This window comes from Mesoplodon bidens (genome assembly GCF_964165515.1).
Source record: "Mesoplodon bidens genome assembly, chromosome: 2".
NCBI classification, from domain to species: domain Eukaryota; kingdom Metazoa; phylum Chordata; class Mammalia; order Artiodactyla; family Ziphiidae; genus Mesoplodon; species Mesoplodon bidens.
The window spans coordinates 91,220,839-91,241,925 of NC_138177.1; the positions used below are offsets into that span (position 1 = coordinate 91,220,839).

At 38.3% G+C, this 21,087-nt stretch overlaps 1 protein-coding gene across 1 annotated transcript in view; it reads left to right on the forward strand.

The window, feature by feature from the left end:
- Window positions 1-21,087, forward strand: part of VAV3 (vav guanine nucleotide exchange factor 3) — a 407,347-nt gene that overhangs the window by 316,655 nt on the left and 69,605 nt on the right. Inside the window, exon 20 of the mRNA XM_081216948.1 lies at window positions 6,998-7,134. Coding sequence (XP_081073074.1) covers window positions 6,998-7,134 — 137 coding nt within the window. The remainder of the gene's footprint in view (window positions 1-6,997; window positions 7,135-21,087) is intronic.

The following is a 21,087-nucleotide window of genomic DNA, read 5'->3' on the forward strand; positions in this document are numbered from 1 at the left end:
TTATTTACAGCTGCAATCCCAGTGGCTAGGCCAGTACCTGCACATGATGAATAATCTGTAAATATTTGTTGAATAAATGAGTGAACTCATAGAACAAAGAATGGAAACTAGGTTATTGCAGAGTGCCCTTAATCATTTTTACTTTTACTTTATCTTATTCCTTAGATAGCCTTTAAGACTGGATTATTAAAGGTTTATTTTGGTTGCAAGAAAGAATCATGCTGAGTTGTTTGGGAGATGCGGGTTTTTGCTCAGAGGGTAAGAAAACAGCCCAGGAAATCTTCTCAATAGTCACTCCATATCTCAGTACTTTCCATGAAGGGGAAAGGTACAGCAGGCTATATAAGAATCTCTCAGGACCAACAGTTCTGGAAACTAGTAATCCCAGTCATCTCTTCTTCTCTAAGGTCAGAGACCATTGTCCCCTGTTGACCTGTATCTGCCTGCTGCTTTCATGTTGTGAGAGCAAATTGGACTGTCTTGTTTCTCATCCTCCACTGAGGGCCGCCCCTTTGGGCAGTCTCCCTTCAATGCTCCTTTCAGCCACTCGTGTCTCACATGGTCAGCCTATTCATTGCAACCTTGGGATTAATCACCATCCCTGATCCACTCGGGTGTGGTCAGAATAGCAGAATGATGTGGTTTAAGTGATGCTAACTTACTGTAGAAAGAACTTCATGTGGCCACTTGTTCACAGATCCACAGAGCTGCATGGGGACGTGTCAGTCACTGAGAATTCCATAGCTTGTCAAGAATAATTTTTTTTTTGAAGTTGAGGCGCTCAAGCCTCTGTCTTTAGAATACACCAGTGGGAGTTATTATTCTCCTCCTAGAATTTAGTAAATCTTGGGGAGCTCTCAGTCTTTCCCCACTGGAAGGAGAGTTCTTCCTCCTCTTTTCCTGCTCCTCAGGATAACACTGCATACCCAGCAGGGATTCAGATGATCCCCAGACACGTGTCAGTTGATATCAGGAGACCCCTCTCTGACACAACCTTGTACCCTACTGGTTGCAGAGAATGACTGGCCTGTACCCGGAAGGACTGAACTAGGAGGCAAGTCTAAGAGTTTTATAAGGTAGAAACATAGGTGGTTGGACTAGGTGACAGAGCTCTTACCTTGCAGTTGTGTAACTGTGTTCTCTTTCTGTCTTTAAAGAAGATCCTGAGATAGCTCAGGCTGCACTCCTCAGATGGCTCTCCTCCCACCCCTAGGAGTGGTGGTTTTCTAGGGGTCTGACAAACGGCACAAGCTTTTAGAGCTTTGATTTTATTTAAGATTTTAGGGAAACCTCATTTTTTTTTGTCACTTATTCAACAGAACAGAATGTTAAATTTGCATGGATTTTAAAGTAACATATGAAATTGTATAGTTCTTTTATAATTGGTAGCCTATAAAATCTTTTTAATAAATAGAAAAAATTTCCAAAAGGAATTATTATATCTTTCACCCTTGATTCACTAATACTCCAATAGATAGTGCCAAAGAGTGACTAGGCAGTGTTTATAAAGTTGGAGCAAAGTATCTCTGTCTGATGCTTGTTTTTATGTGAGCAGTGACAGTGCTGTTTCCTTCACTTGACTCATCATTGTTTATAAAAGTAAAATAGGATCCTCTGGGTAAAAATCTTCAAAATCATTGAGTGTTCCCTTTGTGAACAATTAGTTCTTTGGACCAGTTTGTTTTCCACCAACTTGTCTGCTTCTGTTGTAACAGATGGTTTCCATTATAAGGCTCCACGTGCTCCTCTGTGAAGGTCAGTAAGTGAATGAAGGTGCACGGCTTCTCTGGGAAGAGCCCTGGAAGATGTGATGGGCAGGGGAAGCCCAGCATCCCAGTCTGCCTCACTTGCCAGCAGTTCAGTTGACTCAGCCTGATCATCAGACCTGCTGGTTAGATTGTAAACTTGTGTCAGGAGGAGCTGAGATGTTAAAGAGGATCTAGCTGGCAAGATTCCAGGCAGCACAGTTTTCTCAAATGCAAGTTTGGAAGTGGTGGATGTTGGTCATGGGACCTGCTCATGTCCCCATGAGAATGTGATTCCCACACCTGTCTAGGATTTGGAAACCACACCTAGGAGACTTACAGAAAAGATAAAATACATTATTTCGGGGTCCTACTGAAGACTTACCAAAACAATTCCCTGAAATTTTTATTAACAGGCGTATTTGGAAAAAGGTCCCCCTGGACAAGAGCCCATGCCCAGTTGTATTACTGTCTTTAGTTTACCTGTCTATTCAGTGCACGATAGGCTCTTTGAGGGCAGGAAGCCTGGCCTTGCTCTGTTCTCAGACCACCATGCCCAGCACTTAGGGAGTACTTCAGACATTTAAGGAATGAATGAATATGTTATGCTTGTGATCAGTTTCCCAGGATAAACTAACCACATCCTCTGACATCTTGCAAAACTAATTATTTTTTAATGTGGCTGTGTTTGATTTTAAATTAGGCCTCCGAGGTGAAAGGCCAGTACCATTACTGACAGCTCATTTATCTAGTACACAGCGCTCTGCTCTAAGTTATTCCCCGTGGGAAACCCATTGCATTAGGGCAGTGATATCAGCCTCGTGAATAGATACTAATCTCTATTGTGATGGTCACTCTTCTCAGAAGCCACAGTGGCTGATACAGGTACAGTAGGCTAAGTTCATTGAGGGTTTATGTGAAAATTATCAGTGAAATAGTTTATATCTAGCAACTTTCCAATAGAACTCTACCTAGAATTAACACCTTTTTAAAAAGTCCATTTTAAATCATTTCTTGGAATATATCACTCTTAGTGGTATTGAATTCAGATTTGAAAGGAAATCTTGCTTCAGATACCCTTTTTAAAAACACTTCTGTATTGTTTTAGAAAACTCTAGCGTTCCACATAATTACATTGGCTTCAGTTTTATTTAACAAGAACCCCATGACTATTACTGGAGTATAACCGTCATTTTAATATTGTTGATCCTTCTGTTTGTTAATTCTTCGTGCATAAGGATGACTTGGGGACCTTGTCTGATGCCAAGACTAAGCATAATTATTGCTAGTGTGAACAAAAGTTAAAGGGCACAATTGTCCACAAGTTATGCATTAAGGATATACTTGGCTGTACATCAGAGCATTTGTTGAAGGGAATAAAACAAGCTGAAATGACTAAACATTTGGCAGGAGATCTAATTTTGTCTCAGCCATTTTAACTATATTCCCTTAGATAAGGATTACTGATTATATAAAGTTTTGGAAACTTCTACAGTTGCTTGCCTGTACATGTTGGCATTACATTTGATTATTTTGCATTTAATATCTGAAGGTAGTTGCAGTATAACTTTTCAGATTTTGAAGAGCAGCCTTGTAATTATACCAATATATCCATTATAAATTCAGTTCTGGAGCAGAAAGAAACTAAACGACTATTGGGTCCATGTTTAACCAAGAAGAAAAAAGCAGCTTTCTGGGATGAATTATGGTTTATAATATAATGGAATTTACATGTTTTAATCAGTTTTTAGAATAACTTTTAGCTACTTATTTCTGATTGCTCAGTATCAATGAGAGAAATTACAGTTCTGCTTTTGTAGTTTTATACTGTTTTGCATCTCAGAATCCCTTGAAGTATGGATAACCAAAGGAAAATAGGATTTTTTTCCAATGAGGAACTAGGAATTTTAAGCCTGAACAAATTTTGAAAGGCTAATCTATAAAAAGGAGAATTGCCTTCTTCAGCATAATTCCAGATGGAAGGAGGCAGGTCAACGGAGAGAAATTAGAGTTTTGAATAAGTTTCAGATAGAGCTTGTTAATAAACTATATGCAACAATGACTGAGTTGTCATAGGAACGTGTAGTGAATGTTCTGTCCTGGACATTTTTAAACAGAGGTTAAAACCTGTCAGATATTTTATAAGGGGAGAAGAAAACCTACATTAAATCAACACTAAATGGCTATTTGAAATATGAACATCTGTAAATCTAATTTCTTCTCCCTTCTTGATCTCATTTACGAGGTGTGAATGCCTGCTGTGGCAGTAGATTGTGTCAACAATTATACTGATGGCTGAGTGCTGACATGAAGTTTAACCCACTCCCTCTCTTATTTTAATTGCATTTTTATCTCTCAGTTAATGTGATTATGTTCATACTCTTAGCAATGTCACCGTGTCTTTTTTTTAAATAAAAGGAAGGAATATAAAGGGGCCTTTTAGAAAGCAACAATTCATCCCACCAGTACTGTAGAACTTCTACTATATGCAGGTGTCAGAAGCAAGGGGCAGAGTGTCAGAATTCATCCTGTCCCTGTACCCTTGTTTCATTCCTTTTATCTTTCGATCTCCATAGATAGCCCTGTAGCCCTGACAGGTCATCCTGAAATGAGACATGCTGACCAATCAGAAATAAATAGCCAAAGATGATCCTAACAAATGACTAAAAGATATAAATTCCATTATATTCTAAGTCCATAACTCATCCCACAAAAAAGCATATGAGTCAAATAAACATTGTATTTTGCAAATCACGTATGGCTGAATTCAGGCCAGTAGCATTGTCCTTTTGACTATTACCTGGGCTCAACCATAATTCTTGGCGAGGGTCACACAATTTTTGTTTTAGGAATTAGATCAGCAACACACACTATGCTAGTGCGCTACTCAATCAACTTTCCAAAAGAAGCTTATAACCAAGAAGAAAGTAATAGCAGAAAAGATAGAGTCAATGAAAAAAATCAGGAATAAATAAGACTATGAAAACCAAGTCCATCATTCTGAAGGTTGCTTAGTCCAAAGTAAATCGTAAGACTAGTACTTGGGTCTCATTTCTTGACCAGAGTATATTAATATATGTACTACTTTCAGTTTTAAATATCATGATTTTAGTAGGTCATGTGTTATGGGCATTCTAGTCCAGTAAAAAAGATCAATGAGGCAACATTGTTTTAGACCTGACACTTCATAGCCTTTGTATGTAGCCTTGGCATTCTGTATTTTAATCCCTAATTTATATTTGGCTGGTGAAATGTCATCAAACTTAATTTTTCTTCTTAAATACTCTATGCATTTTCAATCATTTCTTCTTGAGAATAACTTGGACATATCAGCAATAAGAGAACTACTGTTTCCACCATTTGTCACATGGCACTGCTTATTTTTGTCCCTGTGGGCCTTGTCTACAGAGACAATTGCAGTGAAGGCCATGGCCCTTCCCACTACTCACCTCGTCCGAGTATTTAAGGTCACGTCAGCTCTTTCAGGTTTAAAAACTCTTCTTTTCTTGCCTTCAGCCTTTATCTAAAAATTGACGTAAAAACAAAATTATCAAGGGATCCTTCTGAACAAAATGCTTTCCTTGCTCTAGCAGTGCTCAGGAAAACTGAGGCTAACTGCAATTCTGGCCCCTCAACATGGGATAACTATCATGCAAACCATGCTCCTTTGAAAAAATTCTGCTTTAGACGGATCCTCTTCCATATTTTGAACTTCTAAATCCATTTTGGTGTGCATGGGATATTTAGGTTCCATTTTATTTTAACAACAGTATCTTAATAAAAACTGTAAAATAGGCTCTTTCTATGCTCCAGGAATTTACAGTGTGTTAAGATTGAGTCTGATAAACACTTGTCTGAGAAGAGTTCTCTTCGAGTGTTGTTTTGGAAGACAATAAAGTCTGCTGTTTGGGTAAGGGCGCCGCCACCTTATACCATCTGGTGGGGAAATACTCCATGAGAGATATGGGATCAAAGTCATCCCTCTGGGGTTCTGTGGCACAAGAACTGAAGAAAGGGGAGATGTGGCAGCTCATAACATGTCTTGGCAGTTAACAGCCATTAAACTGGGGTGAAGGGCACATTGCCTTTCAGCCCTTCTGCCTTCAGATTGACTGGGTTGATGAGAAAGTGTTGACTAAAACTTTTCAGTTCTGTTTAGGTTCTAGCCACACTTGTTTTCTCCCCTCCTGGCATGGTTATTGAAAAACAGATTTTGAGGACTTTATTAAACTGTTTGCTGGAGCATTTCATTTAGATATCGAGGTCCTTTCGAGGTAACTTGGACACCTAGAACTGAATGACTGTCATTCATCCTCCTCCATTTAGTGCAACATTTCCAGCCAATTATAGCTTCACTGTGTTCAGTCACTAGAATAAAAAGTCTTGAAGTGTAATAAGCGATGACTTAAGTGCCTCAGTGTGTAACAGATACCATGTTTATGAGCGATTTGTCTCATAGGCAGGAGCAATTTTTCACCTCCAGATGAAAAGGTGACTGAGGTGATCCATTTGTGAGCAGCACCGATGCAGCCAGGCCTGGGTGCAGTTGGAGCTGCTGTTCACAAAATTGAAATACTGAACTGAGGCATTCATTGCCCATTCCAAGAAATACAACAAAAAGGCCTGGATCTGTATTTCAAGTCTTGTTGATGCTATTGGCTTAGACATGTTCCCATTATTGGGTCTCTTTTGCAAGCCTAAATTTGAGCCTGAAGAATTTCTCCATATAAATGTCTTAAGTATTGCAGTGGCACATCCATCACCTTTTTGCTTTTGAATTACAAAGATAACCTTAAGATATGAGCTTTATCCTGGGCAATGTGATACATACACAGAAAGGGTGAGCCTCCTTAGTGATGAAATCAGCCAATGCCCAAGAGGAAAATAATAGGCAGAAAGAATAGAGAGAGGATGAAAAAATTGATTCTTTTCCATTAAACTGTACGTGACGTGTTTTTTATGAAGTAGGCATCAGCTGAAAGAAATATTTTTTCAACTAAAAAGAGATTGATGGTGAGGGAGAGGAAAAGAATGTAAGGAATCAGGGGATAAATGTGTGTCTTATTCCATAACCATCTCCAATAATGAGAAAGTTGAAAAGCATTCCATTGTGATTACTTCAAATGTTTCCTTGGACTTGGTGCTCTTAAAACTCTTTAATGTTAATAATAGCTTTGGGTTTTTTTAAAGTGCATTTGGACATCACACTTTATAATTTTCTCAGTTCTAAGTGTTGTGTTGCTTATTTTCAGGTTTACCAAAGATGCAGGCCATTAGGAACTATACTGGAACGCCAGCCCCTGCTCTTCATGAAGGACCCCCATTACACATCCAGGCAGGAGATACAGTTGAACTTCTGAGAGGAGATGCACACAGTCTGTTTTGGCAGGTACTATCCACATTACAGTTTTTTAGATTTAACGGATGATTTATTACCACTTGGAGAATAAAGCTATCTTTAGAAACTGATTGTATGCTTTCAGCTTCAGAAATTTTACATGATGTGAGGAAAAATATTTTTTATTAACCACCCTCAAATTTACCAACGCTAAAGTGGCAATGAGTGTTAGAACACTAAAAAAATAGTATCTGTGCTATGAATCGAATTACCATTTATATTAAGAATTCATACTTTGACAGAGCATTTTTTCGAAAAGTAGGACCTTGGGTATCATCTAATTCACATGGCTTTCACATATTCGCACTTCACTTCAGAGGAACTAGCTTGCCAGTGGCCATTTCTGGCCATATTTCATTTGTGCCTACCCACAGTAATACCTGAAGCTATTAGAGGTGCCATGGGCATTATTTATGAAATAAATAAAATGTGAAAAGTAAGTATGTTGATGTTTGCTGGTGATGAAATCTCTCTTATCCAGTTAGCCTGCTTTGGTTCAAGGGTTTTGTTAACTGAGGTAAATAAGGTATAGTATTAAGATTTGATACAGCTTGATGGTAGAACATTGCTGTTCATTAAATTATTCTGTATTTTCATGTATATGTTAGAAATACTTCCCAACATCTTAAAGAAAGAGTGTTAAAAGTGTTGTGTGTTGAGGAAGAAAATGGTGGGATCAACAGAAAGCTTAGCACGAGTGAAATTTTCTAGGGGTGAAGAGACCAGAAAAGGACTGTTAGATAATAATCCATTGATCACATGTGTAAATGATAGCTATTTTGTTGTATAAAATATCTTATTGTCTGCCATCTTGTTATAGAAGAATGCCCCTAAGTTGGACATTTAGCTCCAACCACATTTCAGTTTCTGTAGCCAGTGGCTTTTCCAGAACTCCACCATCCTTCTTAAGTATCCTACTCTTCTCATACCTCATTCTTCCCAAAAAAGGAAGAGAGAGAATGACAGACTTCAATTCTACTAACTCTTCCATCCACTCCTGCATCTCCCAGCCCAACCATAAGACACACCTTGTGTACGCATAAGAGTCCTCTTACTCAAGGCTTACCTTTTGCTTGGAGTTTTCCATCCCACACTTCATCAGTTGGCTCTTGACCCCTACATTTTCAATTTCATTCTCTCCACTGGCTCCTTTTCTATAGCTTATAAATATGCTCAAGCTCCTCCTATCTTAAAACACATATAACTCAACGTGTTGTCTAGTTAGGTCAGTCTCCTGCTCCCTCACTCCCTCTCATCCTCTCCCTCTCCCGTTCCTGTAGCTGAACTTCTTGAGAGAGTAGTCTGTACTCAGTCTCTGCCTCCTTATGTCCTATTCGTAATGCAGTCTCCTGCAGAAACTACTCCTACTTGGATTACTAATGCCACTTAAAAAAAATAACAACAACTTTGAGATATATAATCAGGTACACATACTTAAAGTGTAGTTGAATTTGATAAGTTTTGTCAAATGTATATATAAGTGAAAGCACTGTTAGTCAAGATGATAAAATCAGCCCCCAGAGTTTTTGTGTGCCCCTTTGTAATCTCCCTCCTACCTCTGCTTCTTGCACTTCCCCAACCCCCAGCCAACTGTGGTTCTGCTTTCACACTATGAATTTCATTTTTCAGAATTTTATATAGTACATCATATAGTATGTATTCTTTTTTGTATGGCTTCTTTCACTTAACATAACTATCTTGAGATTAAAACATGTTACTTTGTGTAACAGTAGTTCTATCATTTTTTTAAAACTGCTTTATGGAGGTATGATTAACATACAAAAAGCTGTACATACTTAATGCATACAGCTTGATGAGTTTGGAGAAACTATCTCCATAATTTATGCCATAAACATACCCATCACTTCTAAAAGTTTCCTCCTGTCCTCTTTATTATTATTATTATTATTTTTGTGGTACGCAGGCCTCTCACTGCTGTGCCCTCTCCTGTTGCGGAGCACAGGCTCCGGACGTGCAGGCTCGCCGGCCATGGCTCACGGGCCCAGCCGCTCCGCGGCATGTGGGATCCTCCCGGACCGGGGCACGAACCCGTGTCCCCTGCATCGGCAGGCAGACTCTCAACCGCTGCGCCACCAGGGAAGCCCTATTTTTTATTTTATATTTTGTGATTAACAACATTCAACATTAAGATCTACCCTATTAGGAAAATATATAGTACAGTATTACTAACTATAAACTCTGTGCTGTACAGTAGAACTCTAGGAGTTATCCGTCTTGCATAACTGAAACTTGTACTCTTGACTACTCCATCCCCATTTCCCCCTTCACCCATTCTTTGGCCACCCCTGTTCTACTCTCTGCTTCTATGAGTTTGACTATTTTAGATTCCTCATATAAGCACAGGAAAGACTTGGAAGCAACCTAAATATCCATCAATGGATGAATGAGTAAATTAAGAAAATGTGGTATATAACATAATGGAATACTATGCAGACTTTGAAAAGAAGGAAATCCTCCCATTGGCAAAAACATGGAAGAACTTGGGAGACATATGCTAAGTGAAAGAAGTTCTTTCTTTTTATTGCTGATTATTATTCCAGGTATGGGTTTAGCACAGTTTATCCGGTAGCCTATTGAGGGGCTTTCAGGTTATTACTGTTTGGGGCTGTAACAAATAACCCACTATGGGGAAGACCATCAAGATGGCGGAGGAATAAGACTTGGAGATCACCTTCCTCCCCACAAATGCATCAAAAATACATCTACATGTGGAACAACTCCTACGGAACACCTAATGAATGCTGGCAGAAGACCTCAGGCTTCCCAAAAGGCAAGAAACTCCACACGTACCTGGGTAGGGCAAAAGAAAAAAGAAAAAACAGAGACAAAAGAATAGGGACGGGACCTGCACCTCGGGGAGGGAGCTGTGAAGGAGTAAAAGTTTCCACACACTAGGAAGCCCCTTCACTGGCAGAGACAGGGGGTGGCGGGGTGGGGGTTGAAGCTTCAGAACCATGGAGGAGAGCGCAGCAACAGGGGTGCAGAGGGCAAAGCAGAGAGATTCCCGCACAGAGGATCGGTGCCGACCAGCTCTTACCAGCCTGAGAGGCTTGTCTGCTCACCCACCGGGGCAGGCAGGGGCTGGGAGCTGAGCCTCAGGCTTTGGAGGTCAGATCCCAGGGAGAGGACTGGGGTTGACTGCACGAACACAGCCTGATAGGGGCTAGTGCGCCACAGCTAGTGGGGAGGGAGTCCGGGAAAAAGTCTGGAGCTGCCTAAGAAGCAAGAGACCATTGTTTAGGGGTACGCAAGGAGAAGGGATCCAGAGCACCACCTAAACGAGCTCCAGAGACGGGTACGAGCTGCGGCTATCAGCGCAGACACCGGAGACGGGCACGAGACGCTAAGGCTGCTGCTGCAGCCACCAAGAAGCCTGTGTGCAAGCAAAGGTCACTATCCACACCTCCCCTCCTGGGAGCCTGTGCAGCCCGCCACTGCCAGGGTCCCGTGATCCAGGGACAACTTCCCCGGGAGAACACATGCCATGTCTCGGTCTGTAGCAATGTCATGCTGGCCTCTGCCGCCGCAGGCTCGCCCGGCATTCTGTACTCCTCCCTCCCCCCCAGCCTGAGTGAGCCAGAGCCCCCTAATCAGCCAGTCCTTAAACCCTCTCCTGTCTGGGCGAAGAACAGACACCAGAGGACGACCTACACACAGAGGTGGGGCCAAAACCAAAGCTGAACCCCAGTAGCTGTGTGAACAAAGAAGAGAAAGGGAAATTACTCCCAGTAGCCTCAGGAGCAGCAGATTAAATCTCCAGAATCAACTTGATGTACCCTGCATCTGTGGAATACCTGAATAGACAATGAATCATCCCAAAATTGAGGTGGTGGACTTTGGGAGCAACTGTAGACTTGGGGTTTGCTGTATGCGACTGACTAGTTTCTGATTTTTATGTTTATCTTAGTATTGTTTTTAGCTCCTATTATCATTGAAGGATTTGTTTATTGGTTTGGTTGCTCTCTCCTTTTTCTATTTATTACTTTTTTATTTTTTCATTTTAATAATATTTTTTTATTTTTTATTTTAATAACTATTTTATTTTATTATTTTTTTTCGTCATTCTTTTTTCTCTCTGTCTTCTTCTGAGCTGTGTGGCTGACAGAATCTTGGTGTTCCGGCCAGGTGTCAGGCCTGAGCCCCTGAGGTGGGAGAGCCGAGTTCAGGACATTGGTCCACCAGAAAACCCTGGCCTCACATGACATCAATCAGCGAGAGCTGTCCCAGAGATCTCTGTCTCAACGCTGAAAGTGAACTCCACTCAATGACTAGCAAGCTCCAGTGCTGGACACCCCACACCAAACAACTAGCAAGACAGGAACACAACTCCACCCATTAACAGAGAGGCTGCCTAAAATCATAATGAGTTCACAGACACCCCAAAACACACCACTGGACATGGTCCTGCCCACCAGAAAGACAAGATCAAGCCTCATCCACCAGAACACAGGCACCAGTCCCCTCCATGAGGAAGCCTACACAACCCACTGAAGCTACCTTACCCACTGTGGGCAGATACCAAAAACAATGGGAACTATGAACCTGCAGCCTGTGAAAAGGAGACCCCAAACACAGTAAGTTAAGCAAAATGAGAAGACAGAGAAATATGCAGCAGATGAAGGAGCAAGGTAAAAACCCACCAGACCAAACAAATGAAGAGGAAACAGGCAATCTACCTGAAAAAGAATTCACAGTACTGATAGTAAAGATGATCCAAAATCTTGGAAACAGAATGGAGAAAATATAAGAAATGTTTAACAAGGACCTTGAAGACATATAGAGCAAACAAACAATGATGAACAACACAATAAATGAAATTAAAAATTCGCTAGAAGGAATCAATAGCAGAAGAACTGAGGCAGAACAACAGACAATTGACCTGGAAGATAAAATAAACAACTACTGCAGAGCAGAATAAAGAAAAAAGAATGAAAAGAATTGAGGACAGTCTCAGAGGCCTCTGGGACAACATTAAATGCACCAACATTCGAATTATAGGGGTCCCAGAAGAAGAAGAGAAAAAGAAAGGGACTGAGAAAATATTTAAAGAGATTATAGTTGAAAAGTGCCCTAATATGGGAAAGGAAATAGTCAATCAAATCCAGGAGGCGCAGAGGGTTCCATACAGGATAAATCCAAAGAGAAACACACCAAGACACATTAATCAAACTATCAAAAACTAAATACAAAGAAAAAATATTAAAAGCAACAAGGGAAAAATAACATACAAGGGAATCCCCATAAGGTTAAGAGCTCATCTTTCAGCAGAAACTCTGCAAGCCAGAAGGGACTGGCAGGACATATTTAAAGTGATGAAAGGGAAAAACCTACAACCAAGATTACTTTACCCAGCAAGGATCTCATTCACATTCAACAGAGAAATTAAAAACTTTACAGACAAGCAAAAGCTAAGAGGATTCAGCACCACCAAACCAGCTTTACAACAAATACTAAAGGAACTTCTCTAGGCAGGAAACACAACAGAAGAAAAGACCTAAGGAAACAAACCCAAAACAATTAAGAAAATGTTAATAGGAACATACATATCGATAAATACCTTAAATGTAAATGGATTAAATGCTCCAACCAAAAGACACAGACTGGCTGAATGGATACAAAAACAAGACCCCCTATATATGCTGTCTACAACAGACCCACTTCAGACCTAGAGACACATACAGACTGAAAGTAAGGGGATAGAAAAAGATATTCCATGCAAATGGAAACCAAAAGAAAGCTGGAGTAGCAATTCACATATCAGACAAAATAGACTTTAAAATAAAGACTACTAGAAGAGACAAAGAAGGACACTACATAATGATCAAGGGATCGATCCAAGAAGAAGATATAAAAATTGTAAATATTTACGCACCCAACATAGGAGCACCTCAATACATAAGGCAAATGCTAACAGCCATAAAAGGGGAAATCAACAGTAACACAAACTTAGTAGGGGAGTTTACCACCCCACTTTCACCAATGGACAGATCATCCAAAATGAAAATAAATAAGGAAACACAAGCTTTAAATGATACATTAAACAAGATGGACTTAATTGATATTTATAGGGCATTCCATCCAAAAACAATAGAATACACTTTCTTCTCAAGTGCTCATGGAACATTCTCCAGGATAGATCATATCTTGTGTCACAAATCAAGCCTTGGTAAATTTAAGAAAATTGAAATCATATCAAGTATCTTTTCCAACCACAATGCTATGAGACTAGATATCAATTACAGGAAAAAAAAACTTTAAAAAATACAAGCACGTGGAGGCTAAACAATACACTACTAAATAACCATGAGATCACTGAAGAAATCAAAGAGGAAATCAAAAAAGACCTAGAAACACATGACAGTGAAAACACGACGACCCAAAATCTATGGGATGCAGCAAAAGCAGTTCAAACAGGGAAGTTTATAGCAATAGAGTCCTACCTCAAGAAACAAGAAGAATCTCAAATAAACAATTTAAACTTACACCTAAAGCAATTAGAGAAAGAAGAACAAAAACATCCCAAAGTTAGCAGAAGGAAAGAAACCATAAAGATCAGATAAGAAATAAATGAAAAAGAAATGAAGGAAACAATAGCAAAGATCAATAAAACTAAAAGCTGGTTCTTTGAGAAGATAAACAAAATTGATAAACCATTAGCCAGACTCATCAAGAAAAAAAGGGAGGGATTCCCTGGTGGCGCAGTGGTTGAGAGTCTGCCTGCTGATGCAGGGAACACGGGTTCGTGCCCCGGTACGGGAAGATCCCAAGTGCCGCGGAACGGCTGGTCCCGTGAGCCACGGCCGCTGAGCCTGTGCGTCCAGAGCCTGTGCTCCGCAACGGGAGAGGCCACGACAGTGAGAGGCCCGCGTACCACAAAAAAAAAAAAAAAAAAAAAAGAAAAGAAAAAAGGGAGAAGACTCAAATCAACAGAATTAGAAATGAAAAAGGAGAAGTAACAACTGATGCAGCAGAAATACAAAGAATCATTAGAGATTACTACAAGCAACTATATGCCAATAAAATGGACAACCTGGATGAAATGGACACATTCTTAGAAAAGCACAACCTTCTGAGACTGAACCAGGAAGAAATAGATAATATAAACAGACCAATCACAAGCAGTGAAATTGAAACTGTTATTAAAAGTCTTCCAACAAACAAAAGCCCAGGACCAGATGGCTTCACAGGTGAATTCTATCAAAGATTTAGAAAACAGCTAACACCTATCCTTCTCAAACTCTTCCAAAATATACCAGAGGGAGGAGCACTCGCACACTCATTCTATGAGGCCACCATCACCCTGATACCAAAACCAGACAAAGATGTCACAAAAAAAGAAAACTACAGGCCAATATCACTGATGAACGTAGATGCAAAAATCCTCAACAAAATACTAGCAAACAGAATCCAACAGCACATTAAAAGGATCATACACCATGATCAAGTGGGGTTTAGCCAAGGAATGCAAGGATTCTTCAATATGTGTAAATCAGTCAATGTGATACACCATATTAACAAATTGAAGAATAAAAAACATATGATCATCTCAATAGATGCAGAAAAAACTTTTGACAAAATTCAACACCCATTTATGATAAAAAAAAACCCTCCAGAAAGTGGGCATAGAGGGAACTTACCTCAACTTAGTAAAGGCCATATATGACAAACCCACAGCCAACATCGTTCTCAATGGTGAAAAACTGAAACCATTTCCACTAGGATCAGGAACGAGACGAGATTGCCCACTCTCACCACTATTATTCAACATAGTTTTGAAAGTTTTACCCACAGCACTCAGAGAAGAAAAAGAAATAAAAGGAATACAAATCAGAAAAGAAGAAGTAAAGCTGTCACTGTTTGCAGATGACATGATACTATACATAGAGAATCCTAAAGATGCTACCAGAAAACTACTAGAGCTAATCAATGAATCTGGTAAAGTAGCAGGATACAAAATTGATGCACAGAAATCTCTTGCATTCCCATACACTAATGATGAAAAATCTGAAAGAGAAATTAAGGAAACACTCCCATTTACCATTGCAACACGAAGAATAAAATACCTAGGAATAAACCTACCTAAGGAGACAAAAGACCTATATGCAGAGAACTATAAGACACTGATGAAAGAAATTAAAGATGATACAAACAGATGGAGAGATATACCATGTTCTTGGATTGGAAGAATCAACATTGTGAAAATGACTATACTACCCAAAGCAATCTACAGATTCCGCTCAATCCCTCTCAAACTGCCAATGGCATCTTTCACAGGACTAAAACAAAAAATTTCACAATCTGTATGGGAACATAAAAGACCCCGGATAGCCAAAGCAATCCTGAGAAAGAAAAACGAAGCTGGAGGAATGAGGCTACCTAACTTCGGACTCTACTAAAAAGCTACAGTAATCAAGACAGTATGGTACTGGCACAAAAACAGCAATATAGATCAGTGGCACAGGATAGAAAGCCCAGAGATAAACCCACAGACATATGGTCACCTTATGTTTGATAAAGGAGGCAAGAATATACAGTGGAGAAAAGACAGCCTCTTCAATAAGAGGTGCTGGGAAAACTGGACAGCTACATGTAAAAGTATGAAATTAGAACACTCCCTAACACCATACACCAAAATAAACTCTAAATGGATTAAAGACCTAAATGTAAGGCCAGACACTGTAAAACTCTTAGAGGAAAACAGGCAGAACACTCTGTGACATAAATCACAGCAAGGTCCTTTTTGACCCACCGCCTAGAGAGATGGAAATAAAAACAAAAGTAAACAAATGGGACCTAATGAAACTTAAAAGCTTTTGCATAGCAAAGGAAACCATGAACAAGATGAAAAGACAACCCTCAGAATGGGAGAAAAGATTTGCAAGTGAAGCAACTGACAAAGGATTAATCTCCAAAATATACAAGCAGCTCATGCAGCTCAGTACCAAAAAAAAACAAACAACCCAATCCAAAAATGGGCAGGAGACCTAAACAGACATTTTTCCAAAGAAGATATACAGATTGCCAACAAACACATGAAAGGATGCTCAACATCACTAATCATTAGAGAAATGCAAATCAAAACTACAATGAGGTATTACCTCACACCAGTCAGAATGGCCATCATCAAAAAATCTACAAACAATGAATGCTGGAGAGGGTGTGGAGAAAAGGGAACCCTCTTACACTGCTGGTGGGAATGTAAAGTGATACAGCCACTATGGAGAACTGTATGGAGGTTCTTTAAAAAACTAAAAATAGAACTACCATATGACCCAGCAATCCCACTACCTGGCATATACCCTGAGAAAACCGTAATTCAAAAAGAGACCTGTACCGCAATGTTCATTGGAGCACTATTTACAATAGCCAGGACATGGAAACAACCTAAGTGTCCATCGACAGATGAATGGGTAAAGAAGATGTGGCACATATATGCAATGGAATATTACTCAACCATAAAAAGAAATGAAATTGAGTTATTTGTAGTGAGGTGGATGGACCTAGAATCTGTCATACAGAGTGACGTAAGTCAGAAAGAGAAAAACAAGTACCATATGTTGACACACATATGTGGAATCTAAAAAAAAAATAAAGGTTCTGAAGAACCTAGGGGCAGGACAGGAATAAAGATGCAGACAGAGAATGGACTTGATACGGGGAGGGGAAAGGGTAAGCTGTGACGAAGTGAGAGAGTGACATGGACATATATACACTACCAAACGTAAAATAGATAGCTAGTGGGAAGCAGCCACATATCACAGGGAGATCAGCTCGGTGCTTCATGACCACCTAGAAGGGTGGGATAGGGAGGGTGGGAGGGAAACGCAAGAGGCAGGAGTTATGGGGATATATGTATACGTATAGCTGATTTACTTTGTTACACAGCAGAAACTAACACAACATTGTTAAGCAATTATACTCCAATAAAGATGTTAAAAAATAAAAAAAGAACATATAATTCAGTCTAGGTCTTGTTAGTTTAGTAGGGATTTTATATGTAAAAATGCAGAGGACATTTGAGTAGGGGAAACAAGCTAAAACAGATAAAAGGCAATAATAGCAAGATGGGATATTTGGCTAGTGGTGAGAAAAGGCAATCCCTGCTTTTTAAGTTTTCAGAATCAACAATCTACTTCATGTATATTGAGAATATGACAGGATTTAAGGATATGGGGTTTGGAAGAAATTGTCTGGGTTGAAATCCATCTTAACCAACTACTAACTGCTGTATATATTTGAGCAAGTTATTTAACTTCTCTGTCCAACAGTTCCTCAGATGTAAATGTTACCAATGCTAATATATATATCACAACTTATTGTGAAGATTAATTTGGTTAATGTATGTAAATCACTTTAGATAATGCCTGGCACAAAGTAAATGCTATATGTATGATTGTTGTTGTTGTTATATCATTTCTATTGTTCTGAACGAGAAACTATACAGATAGACATCTGTAAGTCAAATTCATAAATGTACATTATTATGGGGAAATATACAGAAAATAGTTATGAGTTGAAGTTTAAATAAACTTCTCCACACGTAAAGCTTCAGATATAAAACATTAAAAGCTAAAACATGAGCTTATACAATAAAAAAAATTTGGATTTTACTAATTAATTTCATAAAAAGTTTATTTCCTTTCTCAAAGGAAAAAAAAAGCCGCTATGAACATTTAAGTGTAAGTCTTTGTATGGACACATGTTTTCATTTCTCTTAGGTAAATAATGAAAGGAGATCATAAGTAGATATATGTTTAATTTTTTGAGGGACTACCAAACTGTTTTTCTAAGTGACTTTATCAAGTTACAGTTCCATCAGCTGTATATGACACTTCTAGGTGCAGTATATCCTCACCAGTGTTGGGTATGGTCAGTCTTCTTAAATTTGTCTGTTCTAACAGGTATATAGTGGCATCTCATTGTGGTTTTGATTTACATTTCCCTAATGACTAGTGATACTGAGCATCTTTTTCTGTGTTTATTTTCCATATATATAACTTCACTGATGTAGTGCTTGTTCAGATATTTTTGTCAAATTTTTAAATGGGTTGTCTGTTTTCTAATTATTGAATTTTGAGAGTCCCTTGTATATTTTGAATACAAGTCCTTGATAAATTATATTATCTCCATATATTTTCTCCTAGCCTGGGGCTTGCCTTTTTATTATCTTAATAATGTTATGCATAGAGCAGAAGTGTTTACTTTTGATATAGTCCAATTTGTTAATTTGTTCCTTTGAGAAGCTATGAGCACTGTATCAAAGAAATCTTTGCCTTCCCCAAGGCAACAAAGATATTTCCCTGTGTTTTCTTCTAGAAGCTTTGTAGTTTTAGGTTTTACATTTAGGTTTATGATCCATTTTGAGCTATTTTTGTATATGGTAATTATTGTTTTGCATATGGATTCAGTGTGTTCCAGCACCATTTGTTGAAAATCATTTCTCCACTGGATTGCCTTTACGTTTGTAGAAAAGTTTTTTCATATATGTGTAGGTCTGTTTCCGGACCATCTGTTTTTCTGATCTTTTTCTCCATATCTGTACCAATATGATGGTGTTTTGATTATTGCAGCTAATAGTAAGTCTTAAAATCAGATAGTGTTAGTTCTCTACACTTTTTTTGTCCAAAGATGTTTTGGCTATTTTAGGTGCTTTGCATTTCATATGAATTTTAGAATATCTTGACAATTTCACCAATAAAAGCTTGCTGGGATTGTGATTGGGATTGTGTTGAATTGTAGATCAATATGGGAGATTTGACATTTTAACAATATTGAGTCATCTGACTACTGACCATGATATATCTCTCCATTTATTTAGGTCTTTAAATTCTCAACAATGTTTTGTCATTGTCAGAGTAGAAGATATGCACACCTTTTGTTATATTTATCTGTAATTTCATATTTCATTTTGATGCTACTGTAAATGGTAGTTTTAAAATTTCAATTTCTACTGTTTATTGCTAGCATATAGAAATAAATTGATTTTTGTAAATTGACCTTTTATCCTGACACCTTGTTGAACTCACATAGTTCTAGTAGCTTCTTTCTATAGATTGAAGCAGATTTTTTTTAGACAATTATGTTGTCAATGTATAAACACAGTTTTACTTCTTCCTCTGCAATCTGGATGCCTTTGATGTCTTTTTCTTGCCTTGTGACAGTGGCCAGGACCTCCAGTAAAATGTCAAATGGAGGTAGTAAGAGAGTACATCCTTGCTTTATTTTTGATCTTAGAGGGAAAGCATTAACTCCTTTACCATTAGATATTATGTTATCTGTAGTTTTTCATAAACGCCCTTTATCAAGTTGAGGACTTTCCCTTCTAGTCCTGGTTTGCTGGGAATCTTTATCAGTAATGCATGCTGGATTTTGTCATGTTCTTTCTGCATCAATTGAAATGATTAGTTTTTCTTTTTTAATTGGTTAATGTGGTGAATTACATTGGTTTCCAGATGTTAAACTGATCTTGCTTTCCTGAGATAAACCCCAGTTGGTAAGAATATATTGTCCTTTTTGTTGTTATTTTATTTTTTTGTAATGTCTTTGTCTGGGTTTTGTAATAGTTAATACTCAAAGAATGAATTGGGAACTATTCTCATAAATTTTCTGAAAGAATCAGCATTATTATTTCTTCCTGAATTGTTTTGTAAAATTTACCAAGAAGCTATTGAGGCCTGGAGTTTCCTTTGTAAGAAGATTTTTTCAATTACAAATTCAATTTCTTTAGTAAATATGTGGCTATCCAGGTTATGCATTTCCTTTGGAGTGAGCTTTGGTAGTTTGTGTGTAGAATCTGTGGTGTCATCTCTCTCATTGCTGACATTGGAAATCTGCATCTTCTCTCTTTTTTTTTCTGGTCAATCTAACTACAGGCATACCTCAGAGATATTGCAGGTTTGGTTCCAGACCACCTCAATAAAGCAAGTCAAACAAATTTTTTAATTTCCCAGTGAGTATAAAAGTTATGTTTACACTATACTGTAGTCTGTTAAGTGTGCAATAGTGTTATGTCTTTTAAAAGGTTCATACCTTAATTTTAAAATATTTTATTGCTAAAAAATGCTATTATCTGAGCCTTCAGTGAGTCATAGTAGTAACATCAAAGATTACTGATCACAGATCACCATAACAAATAAAATAATAATGAAAAAGTTTGAAATATTGAGAGAGTTACCAAAATGTGATACAGAGGCATGAAGTGAGCAAATGCTATTGGAAAATGGTGCTGATAGAATTGTTTGACACAGGGTTGCCACAAACTTTCAATGTGTAAAAAATGCAGTATCTGCAAAGCACAATAAAGTACACTAAAAATGAGGTATGTCTGTAACTGTTATGAATTTTGTTGCTCTTTTCATAGAACCAGCATTTGGTTTCATTGGTTCCCTCTGTTATTTTTCTGTTTCCCATTTCAGTGATTTCTGCTCTGGTCTGGTTTATGTCTAATATTTTTGCCTTAAGCATCTTTGCCATAAGCATTTTGCCTCATAATTAATTGGCCATAAGGCAGTCTTGCCATAAAAAATGTTGCCATAAAAGATGAAATAATGAAAAATAAAATATGTGTAGTAGATTCATGACAGTACTGCACAAATAACTGATTTTATTTTGTGGGTTGTCCCTAAGCACTTATCTCCCAAGTCTTTTGTTCATAATATTATATGTATATATATTGTTTGTTGATTTGTCTCTTTGTTTGGCATTACACTTTCTCTTTTTCACTAAAATTTCTTCCTTCATTAAGAGGGGTATCAATTTCCAAACACTAGGATGCATATTCGTACCTGAGCTTTGTATTGTGTTGTGAAAGCCTCTACACTGTTGTTTGTTCTTGGTATATTGTCACATGTCTGTTGATAGATGTTACAAATTTCTAGGGGAAATGTGGGTTCAACTCTGCACAATTTCTAGGGGAAATGTGGG